This window comes from Stylophora pistillata, chromosome 5, assembly GCF_964205215.1.
Source record: "Stylophora pistillata chromosome 5, jaStyPist1.2, whole genome shotgun sequence".
Lineage (NCBI taxonomy): Eukaryota > Metazoa > Cnidaria > Anthozoa > Scleractinia > Pocilloporidae > Stylophora > Stylophora pistillata.
In genome coordinates this window covers 26492073-26513248 of record NC_142523.1, presented here as the reverse complement: position 1 = coordinate 26513248, position 21176 = coordinate 26492073, and the positions used below count along the sequence as shown (strand labels likewise).

At 38.2% G+C, this 21176-nt stretch overlaps 1 protein-coding gene and 1 long non-coding RNA gene across 2 annotated transcripts in view; one reads left to right on the top strand and one right to left on the bottom strand.

Annotated features, from left to right (window-relative positions):
* The window catches only part of LOC148731120 (uncharacterized), a 203410-nt gene that overhangs the window by 167520 nt on the left and 14714 nt on the right, over positions 1 to 21176 (bottom strand). The window lies entirely within an intron of this gene.
* On the top strand, positions 1060 to 3878 carry LOC148731122 (CD320 antigen-like). Its single transcript, XM_088760073.1, has 3 exons — positions 1060 to 1174; positions 2313 to 2376; positions 3516 to 3878. The coding sequence occupies exons 2-3, from the start codon at positions 2319 to 2321 to the stop codon at positions 3644 to 3646; spliced, it is 189 nt and encodes a 62-aa protein (XP_088616199.1). The 5' UTR covers positions 1060 to 1174; positions 2313 to 2318; the 3' UTR covers positions 3647 to 3878.

The following is a 21176-nucleotide window of genomic DNA, read 5'->3' as shown; positions in this document are numbered from 1 at the left end:
TTGGATAATGCAATTCAAGACTTTTTATTAGCTTAGCCATTATGGTATATCAGCCAATATACCATAATCTACAAATATGGTAAGCGTACGTGTCAGCTTAAAATTAAAAGAGAGCTAAAAATTTAATAAAATTCAATAATTTAATTTAACGTTTTTAATAAAACAATTATTCCACTCGCGCTTGTTGGACATGAGATGGTTATAGCCAACTCGGCGCTACGCGCCTCGTTGGGTATCTATCATCTCATATCCAACGCGCGCTTGTGGAACTTGTTAAATAGTTTAATATTCAAGCGATTTTCGTCCTGAAAAAGGATAAAAATAATGAATAAAAAAATAACCAAGTAAGCATTTTGCTTTAAAAAAATACACAAAACGAGAAATAAGGAAGGAAAATAATAAAAATACTAATTATAATTATAAAAAAAAATAATTGGAGACACTTTGCAATTCTGAAACAGAAACAAACAGTGGGTGTATATACTTAAATTGATCAACAGAGATAACAATATTTTGAATGCCGATCAGCCGTGGCATTAAAACAACATGATGTCTATCCATCTATAGGTTATTATTATTTATTTTGTTAGAATGTTTGTCAATATTTTATCATATACATTTACCCATCGTTGTCATCACCGCAATTATTACTATCATTCTCGCCTTTTCTATCGTAATAGAACAGTCCTAACCATGCGCATAATTATCTCTTTTCACGGGAAATATTTAGCGTCTAAGGTAATTTCTTATTTGAAACGCCCTCAACGTTTCAAGCGTAAGGGCGCTGTCACAAGCTCTCTTGTAGCCATAAGATTTCTCAGAAACTGTCGATGTGAGTAGCTGTAAGTTTTCCAAAGTGCTGGATTAAATATTATTACAGAACAAAGTGGTAATAAAAATTCTAGTTCCATAAAACTGTTTATTCAGAAGTTAATTTAGTCCTCCAGATGGTTGCAACCCCACAATGTTCGTGTCCTCTTATTGGCTCGATTCGAATTTAGGTCATCAAACATAAATGATTATTGGATTCTGAAATACGACCTTATGCAAAGTAAACAGCGCAGTCTTCCTTTTTGTCGGCTTATGTCATCACGGAACGAATATTTATATTCAGCGACTTTCGACATTGTTTAGTGAGGATCTATTCATTCTCAGAGAAACATCCTTGAGAAAGGTAGTCTTTATTTATTTATTTTGGTTCCGTTTGAAGCATTGAGAACATTGTTACTAGTTTTATAATTCGGCCCTTAATCTGCTGATGATTTGCCGCGTATAATTAATCGTCGCCGATGATCATCATTTGTTTATTTTGACTCTGAGCAAGTTTTGCCCGTCCTTTTGCTCCTTTCTTTTTTTGTTAAATAAATATTTTAAGCTGATTGTTTTTAAGGTTTTTAAGCGCTCTCTAGTATCATACAAGTACTGATTCTAATTGTGACCACGAAACAGCTTTGACAAGCATAATATTAATGTTGTGTTAATGACATTTCTATGTATATTAAGCATGTTTGGGTCAATATCTTTTTTAGGGTACTTTGCTTCTGTATGTTTTATTTTTGATTAATGCTAGTAAAATGAGCGTTGCTTCTATGGACTTCTTTAATTTTAGATTGAAGTGGTCGACTGTTGTTGAATTATATTCGAACGCTCACTTGTTTCTCCTGTTGAAAAAAAAGGAAACAACTGATGCATTTCATCTTTAAACAGTTCATTAAAAGGGAAGAGAAACAAAACTAAAAAAAAAGGAAAAGAGAGCAAAGAAATCATAGGAATAAAGTTTGTAAACCATTTGGCTGCACCTCGTGTTACACCAAACTTTCTGGTATTCTTCCAACATCCCGCGTGGTTTTTTACCGCTGTTCAGTTTTTAGCTGGTAGCGCCCGCAGGCAGGAAGAAACGATCCTGTGCTCTGATTGGCTACCCTTACAAGCAACATGGACCCATCTTGCTCGCTCAAGATTGCCCGCTTCTATCCCGTGCAAGAAAAACAGTGCGGGGAGAGGACTAACAAAGTTCGTAGCTTTTGCACAATGTCGGCAACAAAGGGGAAGACAGTCAAAACATGACAATTGTGAAAACATTAGTTTAGATAGACAAGGTTTTTCTCTCCAACTTAATTACTTCCCGGAAATGGTTTTATTTATCTATACAGATCCTTTAAACAGTGGGTAAGACCTAACAACTTCTTTTTCCCCCTTATTCATCGGCTCGCAACACTCAGCAGGTTATTGTAATGTTTGTTCTCCTCCCTCCCCCCCGAATAAAATCATGATTAATAAATAATTAAATAACCTTTTAACTTCCCGCATAGATTGTCATGAAACCACAGGCTGTTCTACTGCTCATGCTGGTGGCTGTTCCCTTCACATCTGCAAGTATGTTACTCTATTATTATGTTATGTTTAGCTACCCCTTATACCCTGATAAGTAAACGGAATATTTTCGTGTAAAAATTTAACCTAATAGAGAGGATTGAGAAAACAAATTCCAAACCTTTTCTGAACAGGCTTTTCTGGATCTGAAGGAGATCTTGGAGGACTCAACTTATTTTAGAGAGACTTATAAACCTCTCATTGCAATGTCTATAAATTTTGACAGAAATGATTCTCTCACTATCTGTGACAACAGGTCGCAATCAAATAACCATGTAATGCGTACGTTATATGGAAAAAAAAGCAGGAAAAAAAAAGCGACTTCACATCTCAGGTAAAAGGCCAGTGGTGACTAATGCGCTCGGAGGGGACGAGTGCAAAAAAAATAGCGCCTCTACCCACGCTATTGTCCAAGCTGTTCCTCTGTTCATATATGAACAGAGCTACTCAATTGGTCTCGTGATATCATGGTGCGGTGGTTGTATCATGCTGTCGTATGGACAAAGCCATTCACGAAAACCTTCGTTTTATTCCGAACGAGCCATCTGAGTTATAGGCAAAGGAAATGCATCGATTAGGTATTGAAAATCACAAATGGAAAGAAACTGGGGATAAAAACACTGTTGACCTTAAACAACAACTGTAAACAATAGCACACACTCAATGTCATTAATGAGATCTACTGAGCGTGTGGGATTGGCCTCGCGTGTGGCTTGTATACAGAGCACTTCGTGTCACTTCTTTTAAACGTGTGATTGGTTGGTAACTGGAGCGGTATCTGGGGGCGGAAGAGCTTGAACAATAGCGTCGTACAGGTGTTATTTTTGCGCTCCTTCCCTGACATGTGACTTTCACTTCGCGCTCGTCTCGCTTTTGCCTCGGCTCGAGTGAAAAGCACAACAACAAAAAAACATAACGCCTATTCCGCAAGCTAAAGTTAATCGGCTTTCAAACGTAATCTCTAAAAAAAGTAACAGCACCATGTCAGCTTTGAAACTCTTCACGGTGGCCTATTTACATTATCAACTTAGTTAAACGAAACAACAATGACCTTCTTATTCATTGTCTAATTAGTTGTAGAAATTTATCATAAGTGTCAACGATTGTTCATGATTCGATTCATTCCTCTCATCATTTCCTAGTAACTTGTAGAGCCGGTCAGTTTGCTTGTGCAAATCAACAAAAGTGTATAAGGGAGAGTTGGCGCTGTGATGGCCACCGTGACTGTTCTGATGGTTCAGATGAACAACAATGCAGTGAGTACTGCAGTTGATTGGGTTACTTCAACTCCTATCCAGTCTTGTATATTTGTTGCGAGTTGAGCATTTTCCACTCTGAGATTGAGACTTGGAAGGTATATGAACCCTCTTCAAATGGTGTTGCAGCTACTTTTTCCTTTTTTTTAAAAGAGAAGAAAGAAATATAAAATACTAACTTCATTCATAAGAACAGCTCCAAAGCAGCGAAATAAAGCTTTGACGTAAGTTGTATGCAGTACATTTTAACTATGTTGAGCTGGTTATTTTTTTACTTCTATCACGTTCGTCCATCTCTGGATAAAGATTTTCAATCATTTTTAAAGCGATTCTTGTGATAGCTACAGTGTCCTGAACAGCGAATGAAATAAGCTGTTTTAATTAAATGAGGTACAAATGACTTCATTTGCGAGACACCGTTACGGCAAAAAGAAAAAAAAATGCATCTAATAGGAGCCCAGAAACGGTGGTTTGTACCATGTAACGTAGAATGCTCGATTTATATCCGATATACTATGAGGTTTCTTGAGGATACAGCTTCTTTAAAAAGAGTTATCATAGAAAATGAAGTCCCCTTCTGACATTACCCTTATTGACTATGAAAATTGACCATAAAAAAAGCGAACGCACAAGCGGTCACAACACAAGTGATACCTGAAGTTGCTAAATGTGAAGCTCACGAATAAATTCCTCTTTACACATAAATTGTTGCCGCCCGTAGCCAATTAAATTTTGATTTTACCGCAAAAGTTAATGGAGTTGAATGGTAATCATAAGACTATATGATCATTTTATTAACTTTTCCTTTTTTTTTCCTTTTTCTTACCTGCACCAATCAGCTAATGGTAGGTATCCTCAGCTTATGTTATTTGTGTATCGTTTCCATACATTTTCTTATAAAAGCAGCATTAAACGAATTTTGTAGTATGAATGTGCCTTTCAGATTTGTCTTCTGGTTTGCAATAGGTTTGCATGTAGCCACAAAGAGGAAATCTGAAATTGAATTTTTTTTTTTTAGAGAAGGAATAAAAAAGAATAAGGTGGAACAGAGACAAAGTCAGCCAGTCACCCAGTCACCCAATGCTTAATAGGGAGGCTGCACGGGAGGATAAATTTTTATTTTAAAATTCCTTTGTTTTTATGTCAAGAGAGCCAAAACTTATGAAAAGCATCGTTATGTGTTCTCCTTATCCCTTTCCAATCCTCCGTAATGCCTTTTCTTTTTAATTTTACTTTTCTTCCAAAAAAATGTCCATAGATGAGGCATTCATACTGATGGAAATGAGAAAGCAAACTGACCTTACAAAAAAAAAAAAAAAAAAAGAAAACAAAAAGGAAGGTCAAGGGTCAGCAGCAACTGTTTCGTCGCAATATTCAGAATGTTGACCCTTTTCCCTCTGCTCGTTTGCCGAGAGCTTCAATGAATCTCAGGGATTTCTCACTCGACGAATGCACAATCTGACAATCTGACGGTTATATTCTGCCAGTCTAAAGTATCAAATACAAATAAGCATAAAAGCTCGCTCAAACTCGCATTATCGGGAAGTCCACAGAACACAAAGGTAACAGCTTTAGGGGAAGATAACCTTATTAAAAATATATATATATCCCTAAAGATCAGGCGAAATGTCAGTGACTAGAGGTAATGAACTTTTACAAGTAAGAAATGCAGAAATGCTATGCTATCAAGAGAATGTATACAGCAAAGTCTAAGAAGAGGTCACACGCGTCGCCATTAAGGGTACTCCACAGGAAAAAAAATCGGGTACGATAGGTTTTTAGGAAAACCGTTAGAAACGTTAAATCAACGATAACAAAATTAAATGCTGAATTCAATAAAACCATCACGGTAAACAGAAAAAAAAAAAAGAATGCATGGACACCATTCCGTGGAGTTAAACTGGTCATCAAACGTGATCTCCAAGGAAATGTAACTCCACAATGTCAGTCACAAAAGATCAATCTCTGAAAGTAAGCTGCCAACCGCCCATTCATTGGTTTTCAATTCTGACAGCGCTGCATGAGTCGTGATGTAGCCCTTAACATTCGTTGTCAATTCTTTTCATAACAATGTACATTAAGTGTCAACAATTTGTCACGACTCGTGTTTCTTTTCATCATCTTCACAGTAAATTGTAGAGGCTATCAGTTTGCTTGTGCAAATAAACAACAGTGTATCCCTTCGTCTTATCGCTGCGATGGGGACTGGAACTGTGGAGATGGATCAGACGAACAATGCAGTAAGTATTGTAGTTCATTAGTTATTTTAGTTCTTGTATATATTTTGATATTTATTGTGGACTGTGTGTTTTCCACGCTGAAAGTATTAAATAATAGTAATAATAATGCTGATTGCAATTTTTTTTCGAAAAGAAAGAAAGGAAAAAGCTGTCCAACAAGAACCCAATTTACAAGAACATCTCCAAATAGCGAAGTAAAGCCTTGGCGCATATCATATGGGAAGGCCGTTTTATAATAATGAAAGGTTATTGGTTGAATGCTCTCATATTCGTTCGTCTTTAATTTGAATTACAGTAAAACTAAGTGAAGCATACCCCTCAGGATTACATTAATGATTTGATTATTTGAATATTGAATCCGCTAATCTTTTCAGGAGCGCAATAACGAATTGAATATTTGAACATGGAACCCGCAAACCGTTTCAAGAATGCAATAATGGATTGATTATTTGAAAATTGAACCCGATAGTGTATTCGTTTTGAAAAGGCGCGGATTATTGTTCAAATCAGAAGTCCATTTCTGATTGGATTATGCGAACACGTAATGCTGTATCGAAACAATTTCAACATGGCGTCAGACATGGCGGGAAAGGTAAGTTCGAGTATTGTGTAGAACTTCTTGTAAATGTTGTAAATGGAATGTTATCGAGAGCTTTTTTCGGCTATTTACATCTTGACGAACTTGTAGAAATTCTTGTGTGTATTCATGGTCGAAAAAAATATTTTACGGGCGAAGCCATCGCAAGACTTTTTATTTCAGATACAATGAAAAATATATGAAGTTCATATATTTTGAACTGCGGTATTAGATACGTATCATGCACGATCCTCGCAGTAGATAGCGCTATTTAAGCAATAGCGAAAATCAGACCTGAAAAAAATCAGGCCTGTACGGGATTCGAACCACTGACCTCTGCGATACTAGTGCAGCGCTCTACCAATTGAGCTAACAAGCCAACAGGGAGCAGGCCGTTGAGTTGATTCGTAATAAACCCGTGAAAGTGATAAATCAGATACAATGAAAAATATATGAAGTTCATTTTGAACTTCATATATTTTTCATTGTATCTGATTTATCACTTTCACGGGTTTATTACGAATCAACTTAATGGCCTGCTCCCAGTTGGCTTGTTAGCTCAATTGGTAGAGCGCTGCACTAGTATCGCAGAGGTCAGTGGTTCGAATCCCGTACAGGCCTAATTTTTTTCAGGTCTGATTTTCGCTATTGCTTAAATAGCGCTATCTACTGCGAGGATCGTGTATCATACGTACTTTTTATTTCGTTAGTATTTGCGATCGACTGTTTTCGCAGTGTTTTTACAGTGCAGTTTGTTCATTTTCAGGATTCCTCGTCAAATAGAACAATCTTACTGGACTTCAGAAATGGACTTCTAATTTGAACAATGATCCGCTCCTTTTGAAAACGAATGCGGCTATCGGGTTCAATATTCAAATAATCAATCCATTAATACATTCGTGAAACGGTTAGCGGGTTCAATAATCAAATAATCAATTCCTTATTGCATTCTTGAAACGACTGGCGGGTTCAGTATCCAAATGATCAATTCATTAATGTAATCTTGAGGGGTACGCTTCACTTAGTTTGACTGTAAGAGCCTCAATGGTATGAACGCGATTTTAGCGATGGTGAAAGTTACCTTAAAAACAGATAATATAAACTGTAATTAATGGAAAAAGGTATCAGCGATTTCATCTACGAGATGAACTAGTCATTTGTATCATAGCGTTCGGAAAAATCAATTGCAAATGCGTCCAATGGGAGACACGAAACGATGAATGGTACCTTGGAACATAAAATGCTGTAATATACTCTCAGAACGCGAACAATTGTTATGCAGTAAATGAATACTACGAATTTTCTCGAGTATATTGAGTTTCTCAAGCGTTGGTATATTAATTTGAAAAAAAAGCCATTATAAAATATAAAGTTATAGAGCCATCAACATTACCTTGATTGACTATGTTAATTGACCTCGAAAAGGCAAACATACAAGGTAGGGCTTACGAATAAGTTTTTCTTGAACATGTTTTTTTTTGTTACCCATGCATGATATAGAGAATTTCAATTTCACCGCTAAAGCTTATAGAGTTCAGTGGTATTATACAGATATATTTAAAAAGAATTTCATTAACTCTTCCTTTTCTTTCATGTTTTATCTGCACCAATCAGCTAATGGTAAGTACTTAAATCTAGATCTATTTTGTGTCATCTTGTAATATTACTAGGAGAGCGACATGAAAGTAAAGCCCTACGTAATGCAGTGATAGCGAGGTTGTATGGGAAAATAGAATCAAAATAACTGATCAAACATGTTTACTGCTTTAATTTTTTTCATTTACATTTACTAAGTCCTTCCGTCAAGAAAGCCGAAGTTCATGAGTATTCATGCTATCAATAATAGTATAATAACGAGTCCTCGTGATTCTTTATTTGGTCTCATCCCTCTGTAATTTCCAAACACACGCATTTTTTAAAACAAATACCTCGCTTTTCCCAAACGAAAAGTATATGTTAAACGCCCTCAAACAGACGAAAAATAGGAAATCAATTTGACAGTCTAAGAAGGGAGAAAAATTACATAGTTAGGCCAAAGGTCAGCTTTCACTTTTTCCTTTCTACAAACGGCAGGCGCTAAATGTTAAAATGCGACACTTGGTAGCAAGAGTTATGGTAAATCATCTGGCAATCAACATAAAAGGTCTCATTGTTTCATAACAATGCTTGTCTATCTGTATATTGGTTGAAATTTGTTGAGAATTACGTCGCAAGCCCCGTAAGCCTAAAGATGGAAAAAATAAAACAACAACAACTGTGCTACAATTTTCATCTATATTGGGTCGGATTCACCCTTACTGAGCAACAGTCTTGTTTTTTATCGCCAACTAGTGTGCTTAAGTGCCCGCGGAGGACGTAAGCGGCTTCCTAGAAATGTAACTCTAAAAATGGCGTCAAATTCTATTAGAAAGTTTTTGGTATTTCAAAAGTTCGGTTAAAAATTACAGATAGAACGTTTGCCAGTATTATGAAAATGGGTGTCCTGGCACAGTTGCCATTTTTTCCCCTTCTTATCCCCCAACTACCAAAAAAATACCCGAATTCAAAATACCCGGCCACTTAATATGCGTCTCTAAATAGCTGCTCCCGCAGTCCCTTACGGTAGTCACCAAGTTAAATTGAACCCACACATTCAAATATATGTTCTTCGTTCTTCAGCCAATCGTAATTCAAATTTCAATTAAAAGTCATATCTTAATTCTTTGTTCTTCAAGCGTAATTCAGGTCGGAAAACCCTGCGGATTTCAACTTCGCTGGCGAGTGAACACACAGATTCAAACAATTATATGATCTTCGTCCTTAAATCGGGAGTGCGGGATTGCGGGAGCACTGGTTTAACTTGTATCATGCTGTCGTATGGACAAAGCCATTCACGTAACCCTTCGTTTTATTCCGAACGAGAAGGAATAAAAACAAAAATAAGGTGGAACAAGAGCAAAGTCAGCCAGTCAGCCAGTCACCCAATACTTGATTGGGAGGCTGCACGAGAGGATAAATTTTTATTTTAAAATTCCCGTGTTTTTATGTCAAGAGAGCCACAACTTATGAAAAGCATCATTATGTGTCTTCCTTATCCTTTCTCAATCCTCTGCAATTCTTTTTCTTTTTGATTTTGCTTTTCTTCCAAATAAATGTCCATAGCTGAGGCATTCATACTGACGGAAATGAGAAAGCAAACTGACCTTAAAAAAAAAAAAAATGGGAAGGTCAAGGGTCAGCAGCAACTGTCTCCTCACAATATTCAGAATGTTGACCCTTTTCCCTCTGCTCGTTTGCCGAGAGCTTCAATGAATTTCAGGGCTTTCTCACTCGACGAATGCACAATCTGACAGTCTAACGGTTGTATTCTGCCAGTCTAAAGTATCAAATACAATTAAGCATAAAAAGTTTACCCTAACTCGTATTATCGGGAAGTGGACAGAACACAAAGATAAGAGCTTTCGGGGAAGATAGCCTTATTAAAAAATATATATACATATCCTTAAAGAACAGGCGAAATGTCAGTGACTAGACGTAATGAATTTTTACAAGTAAGAAATGCAGAAATGCTATGCTATCATGAGATTGTCTACAGCAAAGTCTGAGAAGAGGTCAAACGCGTCGCCATTAAGGCTACTCCAACCACCGCAAGTGCCTTGCGGAAAAAAGAAATCGGGTACGATCGGTTTTTAGGAAAACCATCAGAAACATTAAATCAACGATAACAAAGTTAAGAGGCTGTCCGCCTAAGAAGGGATAAGGCAAATTTCGGACCTTCAACGGTTTTCCTGATTTTTACTGTAAAAGTCGAGACTTCTGTCCCATGAACAAATATTGCGCTTATTTTGAACCAGTCTGGTTTTTTCACTTTTTTACGAGATATTTTTCAAGGTGACCTCAAAGGCACCCAGTTTCCCCCCCGACCTCCATAATTTAGCTACTAAAGTCGATCGCTGCTGTAGCCGTATTTTCAATTCTAACGAGCTTTCTATTTTATATGTCTAAGATCAACCCTTTGCCATAACGTTAACGGTAAAATAATTACACTGTATATATTTTTCACTGAGTTACAAATTTTTCAAAATACTTACCTCGAGCACTGAAATTTGTGATGCGTGAGGTAAATGTGGTTGAAAGCTATTTTCTCTTATGTGGGACCTAGTCTAGAGTCAAATCTATTACAGCCTATAGGCACTTACACCTAATAAGTAAATTATGGAATAGAACTTTTGGGCACTCTTCATGGCGCGCCGCAGAGAGCTTTGCGAATTTAACAAATATTCGCTATTTTGATCGAAACCAAAGATAACACGATCCGCGCATGAATCCCATTTCTAAGCCCTAACGGCCTAAAACTGCTTGAAGCTAAAGTACAAAATCCTTAATGAAGTATCAAATCGACAAAAATATTGTTTTGTCCGTTTTACATGGCATGGAGGAAATGTTTCAGAATAATCTTTCTCTGTAGTTATATGCAAATTAACTGCATGCGTTCCTTGTCTTTCGACACACGCGTCCTAAATAGTTTCCGTAGCAATATTTGACCATGCAAACAATAGTTTCTATAGAAGTGGAAACGTTACTGTTGTATCCCTTTTGGACTTGAGAAACTTAATTAATGTTCAAGAGCGCTAGCCTTTGTTTTCAGTTATCAACGACGTGCCAACGGAATTTGTTCTTGAAAAAGTTGTTCATTTCACTCGTGTTTATTATTGTGGCCAATTTGCCAAATTTGACCATTTCTTCCAGCTATTTGCTAAAGTTTTCTTTTTAAGTGGTTAGCAAGTTGTTCATCATCATTTGTAGAATGGCATCCCAGTTGGTTTGTTAGCCTAATGGTTAGAGCCCTGACCCGGCGGTGTTGCAAAAAGTCAAGGGTTCGAAACTCGTTAAAGCATGAATTTTTCAGGTTTATTTTCGCAGATTAAAAGTTTCGTCTACAATTTCGATGAACTTCTTCTCATTCCGCAGTTCCTATATACTGTATTCATATATTCATCATTTCAAAGCGGTATTTGTTGAAGAGGTGAAATTTACAAATTCACTTTTTCAACGTGACTGAGTCAGTTACGCCTGGTCACGCAACATCTAATTTCAGAGGTTTGTCTTGTCGTCGAACCAAACGCGAATCCCAAAGATATGCAATATGATTGAGTCATCGAGAGTAGGAGAATCCTGCCGGGAGAAATTGAAAAATAATACAAATGATTGAAACTGGCATTTTAATAAACTCCTGCAAAATTCACATATTAATTTCTCGAAATGAAGAAAATCACAAACCTATATTTACGCGTAAATGCTATTAACATCTCCTACGGTCAGGGTAGTATTTTTTCCTTTCTTTTTTCTCTTTTAATTTTTACGAGTTAAGAACATCGCCACCAACTTAATAACGCCAAATTTTGAGAGATTTTCGCGAATTTTCTCAGAAGTTAGTACGTTAATTCGCTGAATACAACTGTTTATCAGGTTACTTTGAGGCTGTGCCTATTGTTCTAAAACAAACTCACTCCACAGGCACCATCATTTGTTTTCCTGGGCTATGCAGCTTCTGATATAGTTTAATTAAAGCATTGGCATTCCTGTATAAATGACATCAGTTGCTCAATAAGGTCTTTTTTCCTGTCTCTTGATTTAAATGGTACTTCAAAAAACGAGATTTCTTTGAGCATTGCTACATTAAAGAGACTAAGGTTATTCTCCTTTGCGCACTCGCACAGATTAAAGGCATCGTAGGACAGAGGGTGCTGCGGCTTTAGTTCATTAAGGATGTGTTCCATCAGCCGTAGTCGTTCAGCTTCCTCTTCCTCTAGGGACAGTTCCTTCGGATTTTGCTCGATTTCTGAGGGTGTTCGTTGCCTTTTTCTGTTTGCTGTAAGGCGAGAGAAAAACCCCTACACTTGGCTCTTAGTAAGCCACTCGTCTCGGTCAAACAACCTACTATTCTGCTCGTCTCTTGCCTTTCGCATATCATTTGAAACTTGCTGAGGGTCAGCTTTTAGCCCTGATTGTTCGCCTTGATCAAACTTTGCTGTTAAAATATTCTTAACTTTGCAACTGAATCTAGTGCATATCAAACTGTTTCCCCACTGCGATGGACATTTGTTTTTTGTCGGTTCCAGCCTGGCGCGGCCGCTAGCCCAGGTGTCCTCCTGAGCAAATTTTCAAAATGGCGGACAAGCCAAAGAGATAGATAAGAGAACCAAAGCGATTCTGCAACGAATACTCAGCATACACCCCTGTTAAAAAGGTCATTTCACAGAGAAAAGATACAAAATTGTATGATGTTGAAGTCACAGAGGTTGACAAACCCAACAAGAGACTGAAAATTCACTACATTGGCTACAGTACACGCTTCGATGAGTGGAGACCCTTCGAGGACGGTGAACCATCTGAATATTTTCCTTCGAGATTGTATAGATTAGTAGGCTGAAACAAAAATTTATTGGACGACGTTTAGGGTAAAAACAGCAATCTAACTTGAAAAAAATTTATTTATTCCGACTCTTTCGGAAAATAACTTTACAAATATTACTTGTTTATCTCGTAAGTAAACGATGGTAAATTGATACCTGGAGCGCTTTCCGAGCTGCCCGATTCTTCTCCCACTGCTTTCGCGCTTATAAAACAGGAAACGAGCAAAAGGAGGAAGGTGTGGCTGTTTTGACTAGCCATTTTACGAGGTTCAATCTGCTCCTTGTTCGACAATTTACATGTCAAAACAATGGAAATTTGTTCCTCTCTTTGATTTTGGCGGTACATTTTCAATTTGCGATTACGTAAGAGAGAAATCGCTCAAGACTCCTATCTCGGTCTTGTTTTGACCACGAACGCCTTCTTAATTTTGACCGACCCGCTCGGGAAAAGGTGAAAATGACGAGGGAAAAACTTTACTTTGTAGTACGAAAATGCACAAAATGGAAAGCCATATTATAGTTCAATATTTCGGTGGTACATTGTTAACTTTTTATACAGAGAGTCGGCAAGATGATATAACATCCAAAAATCGCACTCGATTTGAGTGGGCCGATGAAGTGGGCGTGGTCACGAAATTCAGTAAGAGACTATTTGTACCCCGTGAGTTTGATATGATCCTGCTCGTGGCTTGGGTAGGGCCCAGCCCATACTGACAGTGTTTACTGGAGGCATTGAGTCACGTACAACCTGGTGGGTACTAGTTTCGCACTGTGGTTCGTCAGTGATGCTGACTGATGTAGTAAACCTCTCTGCCCAATCTCTACGGAGTTTATCATATACTGTTTCTGGCAGCCTTTCATCCTTCACGCAATGGTCCCCTACGTTCAAATGTAACTCGAGCTCTGAAAACGTTTGGATACTCTTCACGCATCCAGGCTCCGAACATTCAAACATGTCCATCTTTGAATCGTCCAAATCATCGTCTTCATTTGAACCCTCTGTTCCAGGAACTGTGTATTCATACACACGTGCATTGTGAAAAGGGAAGAACTCCTTACTTACAACAAGAGCGGTGTCCCTTAGTCATTTGAAACTAGCTGGTCGTAAGGAATATCCTTGCCACGCCCTATTCGGTACGACCTCCACGCACGTAAACCTTTTTTCACCAAACTGGATGTTGTGTAGCTTGCTAAAACCATCTATCTTGTTCACTTCTAAGGTTTTCTTAGACTCGTCAACTTCACATACGCACGCGGATGTACCTTTCACTGGTCTCTCAGAGAGCGCCTTTCTCATGTCTCCCGCTGTTAGAATGTCGTGTCCTTCGTTGCAGAAACGTCGGATGCATGTTTTCATTGGGCACAGGATACGATCACACAATCCTTGCCATACTGTGGCTCTGAAAAGTCATACCGAAAGACTTCAATACCTGCCCGCTGACCGATGTCTCTTGCTGCGGCAATGAGAGAATTATTATGATAACAGCCAGCTTCATCGGACCTTAGGTAAACTCGAGGGATGTGGGGTTTCTTGGTTTTAATTTCTTTTAGTGTACTCTCTATGATGGAACACACGGCGAACCAATCCTGCTGAAATGTGCCACACAGATGGGCCTAGGACTGCAGTTCTAGTTTTCCTTTGTGGTTTGGATCACTTGTGATCACTGTCGAGATGTGCCAACTCATTGCTCTCTTGCCGAGCCAATCGGACTGCTTCTCACGAAATCTAAGCTGGATAAATTTCATTGCCCAGTCCATTATGACTAATGCACAGTCTTAACTGGTGCTTATCATCTTCAGCTGATCTTGATTTGCTGCTTCCTGGTTTATGGAGCGAGCAATGTGAGCCTTCCACTGCAAAATGTCGGTTTTTGCCAGCTTGAAGTCATAGAGGAGATCATCTCGCTGCTCGCTGCTGTAAGGTCTCCAAGATGGTCCTGGAATTTTCTCTTCGACTTCATCAAGGACATTTTGCAGATTTTGACACTCCTTACAGTTTTCTGTGTGTTGGTGGGAACAATTTTCGTGGAAGTCGAGATCTTGTTCATCACTAAGAGCGAGCTTACGGCACTGATCAGGACATACAGGCTCCTCTGAATTACAATGAACGCCAAAAATCAGTCTTCAAGTAGCGTTTTTCTTTCTTCAGCCTTTCTTTGATTTCTGCGCCCCATTGCCTTTTCATTTCCCCTTTCTCTAAGTCGTCTAAGGTTTCATCTTTTATCCAGCAGTGTTGTTTTCATATTAAGTTTATTCCACAGGAACTAACACATTATTTTTCCGAGTTCCATGCCTAGTGTACATGGTTGACGCGGCATGCGCAAGCTAAATACACAGTGAGAAAAGTACGGAATCTCAGGGGCAATAAATAGATCCAACAACCCTTTCAGAAACTGCTCCCTGTTGGTCTTGTGAACCTTCAGCAGAACCCCGCCACCTTAAACTCAACAATCGCTCAGCATGCTTCTTCCGGCAACTGGTGCAGACAGTTATAGATTAGTGTAAACGATTAATAACTCGCGATCGTAATGTATGATATTACAGGCCTAACAAGCTGACGTCCTTGTGTATGTGTTTAAAGGAAGAGTATTCTTGAGCGGTAAGGTGCGTCGACGCGAGGGGAATGGGAAGAAATTTACACACCCGATCCGCCGCTCCAGAATGTTGCCGCTCGCTAAGTTGCCAGCTACGCAGGCCAGTATCAAAAAAAAAAAAAACAAAAACAAAAAACAAAAACAAAAACAGAAACAAAAACAAAAACAAAAACAAAAACAAAAAACGAAAAGAAAACAAAAAGAAAACCAGAACCAAAAATATTTAGAAAAAGGAAGAAATCTATTCGGCAGTTTAGTATGAGCTACGGGAAAGTTGAAATGTGAGCAACAATAACAGAGACTTTTAGGAGTAGTGTATAGTAAGGGTAGACTTGCAGGAGTGCAGGGCTGGAAAATAGAACTAGCGAACCACAAGTTAAGGCTTATGGTACTTACGTGATCCAACAGTAGCGATTACGCCAAATATAAGTTTAACTTGGTCGGCCATTTTGGAAGTTTACAACGTGGCTGCCCGACACACTTGTAGTTTTCCCGGTGGGGATCTTGGACCCCTCCACAATCTTCCGCGTGAGTGTCGGTGCCTCGGGCAGATTGTCATACCCGCGAGTTGACTTCTCGACAAATGTTGTATTTCCGTTCTTGCCATGATTAGCTCGGCTTCCGTAATAGCGCTGCATTTGGATAAGTGGCAGCTAACTAAATGGGCGGATATATCTACGTAGCAGTCGATGAGCAAAACGTGCTTCGTTTCTTCCCTACTAGACCCACACGGAGTCTGTAATATTTCGTAACGAGAACAATTTAAGAGTTCGGCAGACATCTTTCCGATAAACAAACATTACAGCATGAATGCTTGCGCAGAAAAGTCAGTAAATGTTACGTGACAACTGGTGTAGATCCCAAAGGATTTTAATCGAATTACAGCGAAGTAAACAATTTTCGAAGAAGGGAAAAATAATCCGGCGTAGGATAAGAGAAGCTGTTAGGAAAACGAGCTCTATTGCGTCTTGCCGGAAAAAAAAAAAACATCTCTTGCTACTGAAGAGAGGCTAAGGAAATATTGCTGGAAAGATCTTCGATGTCCACTTCTCTATGGTTGATGATAATAGTTGGCGATAAGCGTGCAAAACAAACACTGCTGTTTTACTTAATCAGCGCTTCGTGGGAAATGAAAATGGCCATAAACTCAAAAAATACCTTGCCTTAGAAGTGTGGAATAATATGCTCTTCAGTTAAAAGAGACCGCTCTTTGTGTTTAAGAACATCGTAGAAAAAAATTTTTATGGACACAATTTTAAATAATGCTAATTTTCATAATTTATTAACTATAAACACAGGTCTTTCCTCTTTAGAACACCAATGTTTTCAACTTAACGGCGAAAAAGTCGCATGATATGTATTTTTCAGTATAAAAATCCGCTCTTCAGTTTTATTTTATGATTTGTAACAAGTTCTCAGATCCCAAATTTACTTGTTGGTCGGATCGCGTTATCTTTGATTTCGATCAAAATGGCGAATATTTGTGAAATTTGCAAAGCTCTGTGCGGTGCGCCATGAGGAGTGCCCAAAAGTTTTATTCCATAATTTACTTATTAGGTGTAAGTGCTTATAGGCTGTAATAGATTTGACTCTAGATCAGGTCCCACATAAGAGAAAATACCTTTCAACCACATGTACCTCACGCATCACAGATTTCAGTGCTCGAGGTAAGAATTTTGAAAAATTTGTAACTCAGTGAAAAATATATACAGTGTAATCATTTGACCGTTAACGTAGTGGCAGAGGGTTGATCTTAGACATATAAAATAGAAAGCTTTTTAGAGTTGAAAATACGGCTTCAGCATGGTTCGACTTTTGTAGCTAAATTATGGAGGTCGGGGAAGGGGGGAAACTGGGTGCCTTTGAGGTCACCTTGAAAAATATCTCGTAAAAATGAAAAAACTAGACTGATTCAAAACAAACGCAATATTTGTTCATGGGATAGAAGTATCGACTTTCACAGTAAAAATCGGGGAAATCGGCGAAGGTCCGAAATTTGCCTTATCCGTTCTTAGGTGGACAGCGTCTTAAACGCTGAATTCAATAAAACCATTATGGTAAACAGAAAAAAAAAATGAATGGACACCATTCCGTCGAGTTAAATTGGTCATCAAACGTGATCTCCAAGGAAATGTAACTGCACAATGTCAGTCACAAAATATCAATCTCTGAAAGTAAGCTGCCAACCGCCCATTCATGGGTTTTCAATTCTGACAGCGCGTGCATGAGTCGTCATGTAGCCCTTAACATTCTTTGTAGTCGATATTGTCCGAAAATATGCCGACTAAGTGTGTTGTAGAAGAATGTAGCAACGTGCGAAATTTGCAAGAGGGTATCGCGCTTCATACATTCCTCATACAACACACCTAGTCGGCATAATTCGGACAATATCGACGACAGCCTTCCCAAACAAGTGAAAATGTGTAAAATGCAGACTTTCGCGGTTCTCGATTTGACCACATTACCCGCTAGAGCCATTCCTCTTTAAACTCGGTCGTGGGGCAAGATGGCGGCCGATTTTTCGTATTTTGGCTGGGCACAGAAAATTAAAGATTTGAGCAAATTAAAAAATTTTTGTACAGAAATACTTTAAAAAATAAGCTTATTTCGTTAACTGAAAAAAATTTTTGGGTTTAGTCGCACTTTAAAAAAAAGGACAAAAAAAAACCAAAAGAATTGAAGAAGTCGAGGTTCAGCGGCAACTGTTTCCTTGCAATTTAGAATGTAGACCCTGTTCCTTCTGATCTTTTTCTGAGAGTTTCAATAAATTTCAGGGCCTTCTCATTCGACGAAAACATAATCTGACGGCTATATTCTGTCAGTCTAAAGTATCAAATACAAATAAGCATAAAATAATTGATAGTTATTTTAATTTCTAATCAATTAGGTTTTGACAGTGTGTATTAGGTTTTTTAGATTCTTAATCTTAGAGGCACGTACGTATTTTGAACGAGCTCTATGAACTCCTTCACGCTACATGGGTAAATAAAGTATTGATTGATTGATTGAAAAGTTCACTCGAACTCGCATTATACGGAAATCGACAGAACACAAAAATAACAGCTTTCCAGGGAAAGCTGTTATCCTAAAAAATTATCCTAAAAAAAAACACTTCACAATATCAGTTACAAAAGATCAATCCCTGAAACTAAGCTGCTAACCGCCCATTCATGCGGTTTTCAATTGTGACAGCGCTTGCATGAGTCGTGATGTAGCCCTTAATATTCGTTGTCTATTCTTGTTTTTTTTTTTAAATGTACATGAAGTGTAAACGATTTGTCACAATTCGTGCGTTTCTTTTCATCATCTCATAGTAACTTGTGCAGGGGATCAGTTTGCTTGTGCAAATCAACAGCAGTGTATCCATGCGTCTTACCGCTGCGATGGGTACAGGAGCTGTAGAGATGGATCAGACGAACAATGCAGTAAGTACGGTAGTTAATTTGTTTTTAAATTCTTGTATATATTTTAATATATATTGTGGGCTGTGCTTTTTCCACCCTGAAAGTATTACAAAAAATAATAATAATAATCATGCTGACTTGCAAATACTTTTTTTCCAAAAGAAAGAAAGAAAGAAAAAATTGTGCACCAAGAGCCCAATTTACAAGAAAATCTCCTAATAGCGAAATGAAGCCTTGGCGCATAATGTTATCATATGGGAAGGTAGTTTTACAGTAATGGCTGGTTATCCGTCGAATGTTGTCATATCCGTTCATCCTTAATTTGAATGAAGAGCCTCAATGGTATGAAATTTTTTTTTTTATGGCGAAAGTTACCATGAAAACAAATGATATAAACTGTAACAAGCAGAATAAGATGTCTGCGATTTCATGTACGAGATGACCTGATCATTTGTATCTTAGCGCCCGGCAAACTCAATTGCAAATGCATTCAGTTGGCGACAGGAAGCAACAAATTATATCTTGCAAGATAAACTGCTCGATGTAAATTATTCTGAAGGCAGACAACTGTTATGCTGTGAAAGAATACTACGAGTTTTCTCGGGTACACTGAGTTCCTCAAGCGTTGGTATATTAATTTGAAAAAGAGCTAATATCGAATTAGTCATTGACGCATCAACATTGACTGACTACATCAATTTGACCGGGAAAAAGCAAACAAACCGTTCACAACGCAGGCGAAACTAAATTGCTGAAGGCAGGGCTTACGAACAAATTTTTCTTTTACATGCTAGTTTTTGTCACCCATCATGATAAACAGCATTTAAATTTCACCGCTGAAGCTTATACAGTCTTAGTGGTATTGTAATCATCTAATTAGAAAAATTTGATTGACTTTTCCTTTTCTTTCATGTTTTATCTGCACCAATCAGCTGGCCGTAAGTACCTCAATCTAGATCTAATTTTGTGTCATTTCCTTATGGGAAAAAAGAATCAAAATAACTGATACATACATACATGTTTTTTGATTTGATTTTTTTGTCGTGGGGCAGAATATGCAAATGTGTCACTCACTCAGATGTAAACAAATCGATATGTCCACGGCAGACCAATCAATAACGACCTTCCGAAATTATACGGGAATGCTGCCTCTATCACATTTCGGAAGAAATGCTGTGACGTTAAAATTTAACTCAGTCTTTCTTCGAAGGACTTCGATTTTAATTAAAATACTCATTGCAGTTAGCACATGTGTAACCGAGTCAAAGCTCTTTGAAAGACTAAAGGTGTAACTATGAATAAGGACGCTTAGTGCAATCGCTTTTCCGTCATCATCTTTCGCCATCATTTGCATTATTGTGGAATATTCCTCGCCGTTCCCGGGTATATTTTGTTTTTAACAAAGCGTCCAGGCCACAATCGTTCTTAAATACAATTTCAAGATTTCATTCTTCACCCTGCGAGCTGTCAGTATTTCAATCGTTATATATCCTTAAAATGAGTAACCGGCGAACTTTTATAGGGGAAAGCAAAGCGTTGTTTTCGTGGCTGGTCAACTGTTTACTTTTCTGATGGTTTTACGTGTCATCTGCTCGGTGAAAAATTTTCTGTACTAAACAAGCAGGCTTCGTTGTAACAAGTAAGGCTACTCGATCCGCCGAGGTCAGCGAAGATGTGATTATCCTTGTCATTGAGGAAATACCCCAAAAAACCAAGTAGGCGACTTCGTATGCGGTTGGAATTTTTGAAGGTAAGGAAACTTTTAGTAGGACATATTTTTTTCAACGTTACACTGCATTTGACGAATTAAAAGATACTCACCAAGAAACTACAACAACGGATAAAAGTTAAATTCAATGAAATTGTTTTTACCTTTAAGCTTGGTCTAGAGAGAAAGGAATAACGGAAAGCACTGAAGAGTTTCCGGCAGAAAGACTTGCTGAAGTCCTTCGCAAATTTTACGTGGGGGCACGTACAGTTAGTGGGCAACACTATTCGCGAAACTCCATGAAAGCCATTCGAGCGGGTCTTGAACGGTACCTGAGTCAAGCTTCACACAGGAAAGCATTTGCCATCGTACACAACAAAGTGTTTGTTCCATCTAAAGAGGCTTTAGATTACCACCTAAAAAGTTTGGCGAAGACGGGGGCGTTCTCATCTACAAAACACAAGTAAGCCTTAGAGCGGGAAGATGTGCAGCAGTTGTTTACGGCGAAGCAGTTAGGAAACGACAATTCTAAAAGTCTAGTTCAGACTGCTTGGTTCTATCTGATGCTCTACTTTGGCAGGCGAGGCCGAGAAACCAGAGAAATATGGTAAAGAAAGAAATTGTTTTCA

Excerpts from the sequence above, each read along its gene's own strand:
- LOC148731122 (XM_088760073.1), top strand. The coding sequence starts at position 2,319 with ATGAAACCACAGGCTGTTCTACTGCTCATGCTGGTGGCTGTTCCCTTC. Across the intron at positions 2,377-3,515 it reads TGTTCCCTTCACATCTGCAA|TAACTTGTAGAGCCGGTCAG; the intron begins GTATGTTACTCT and ends ATCATTTCCTAG.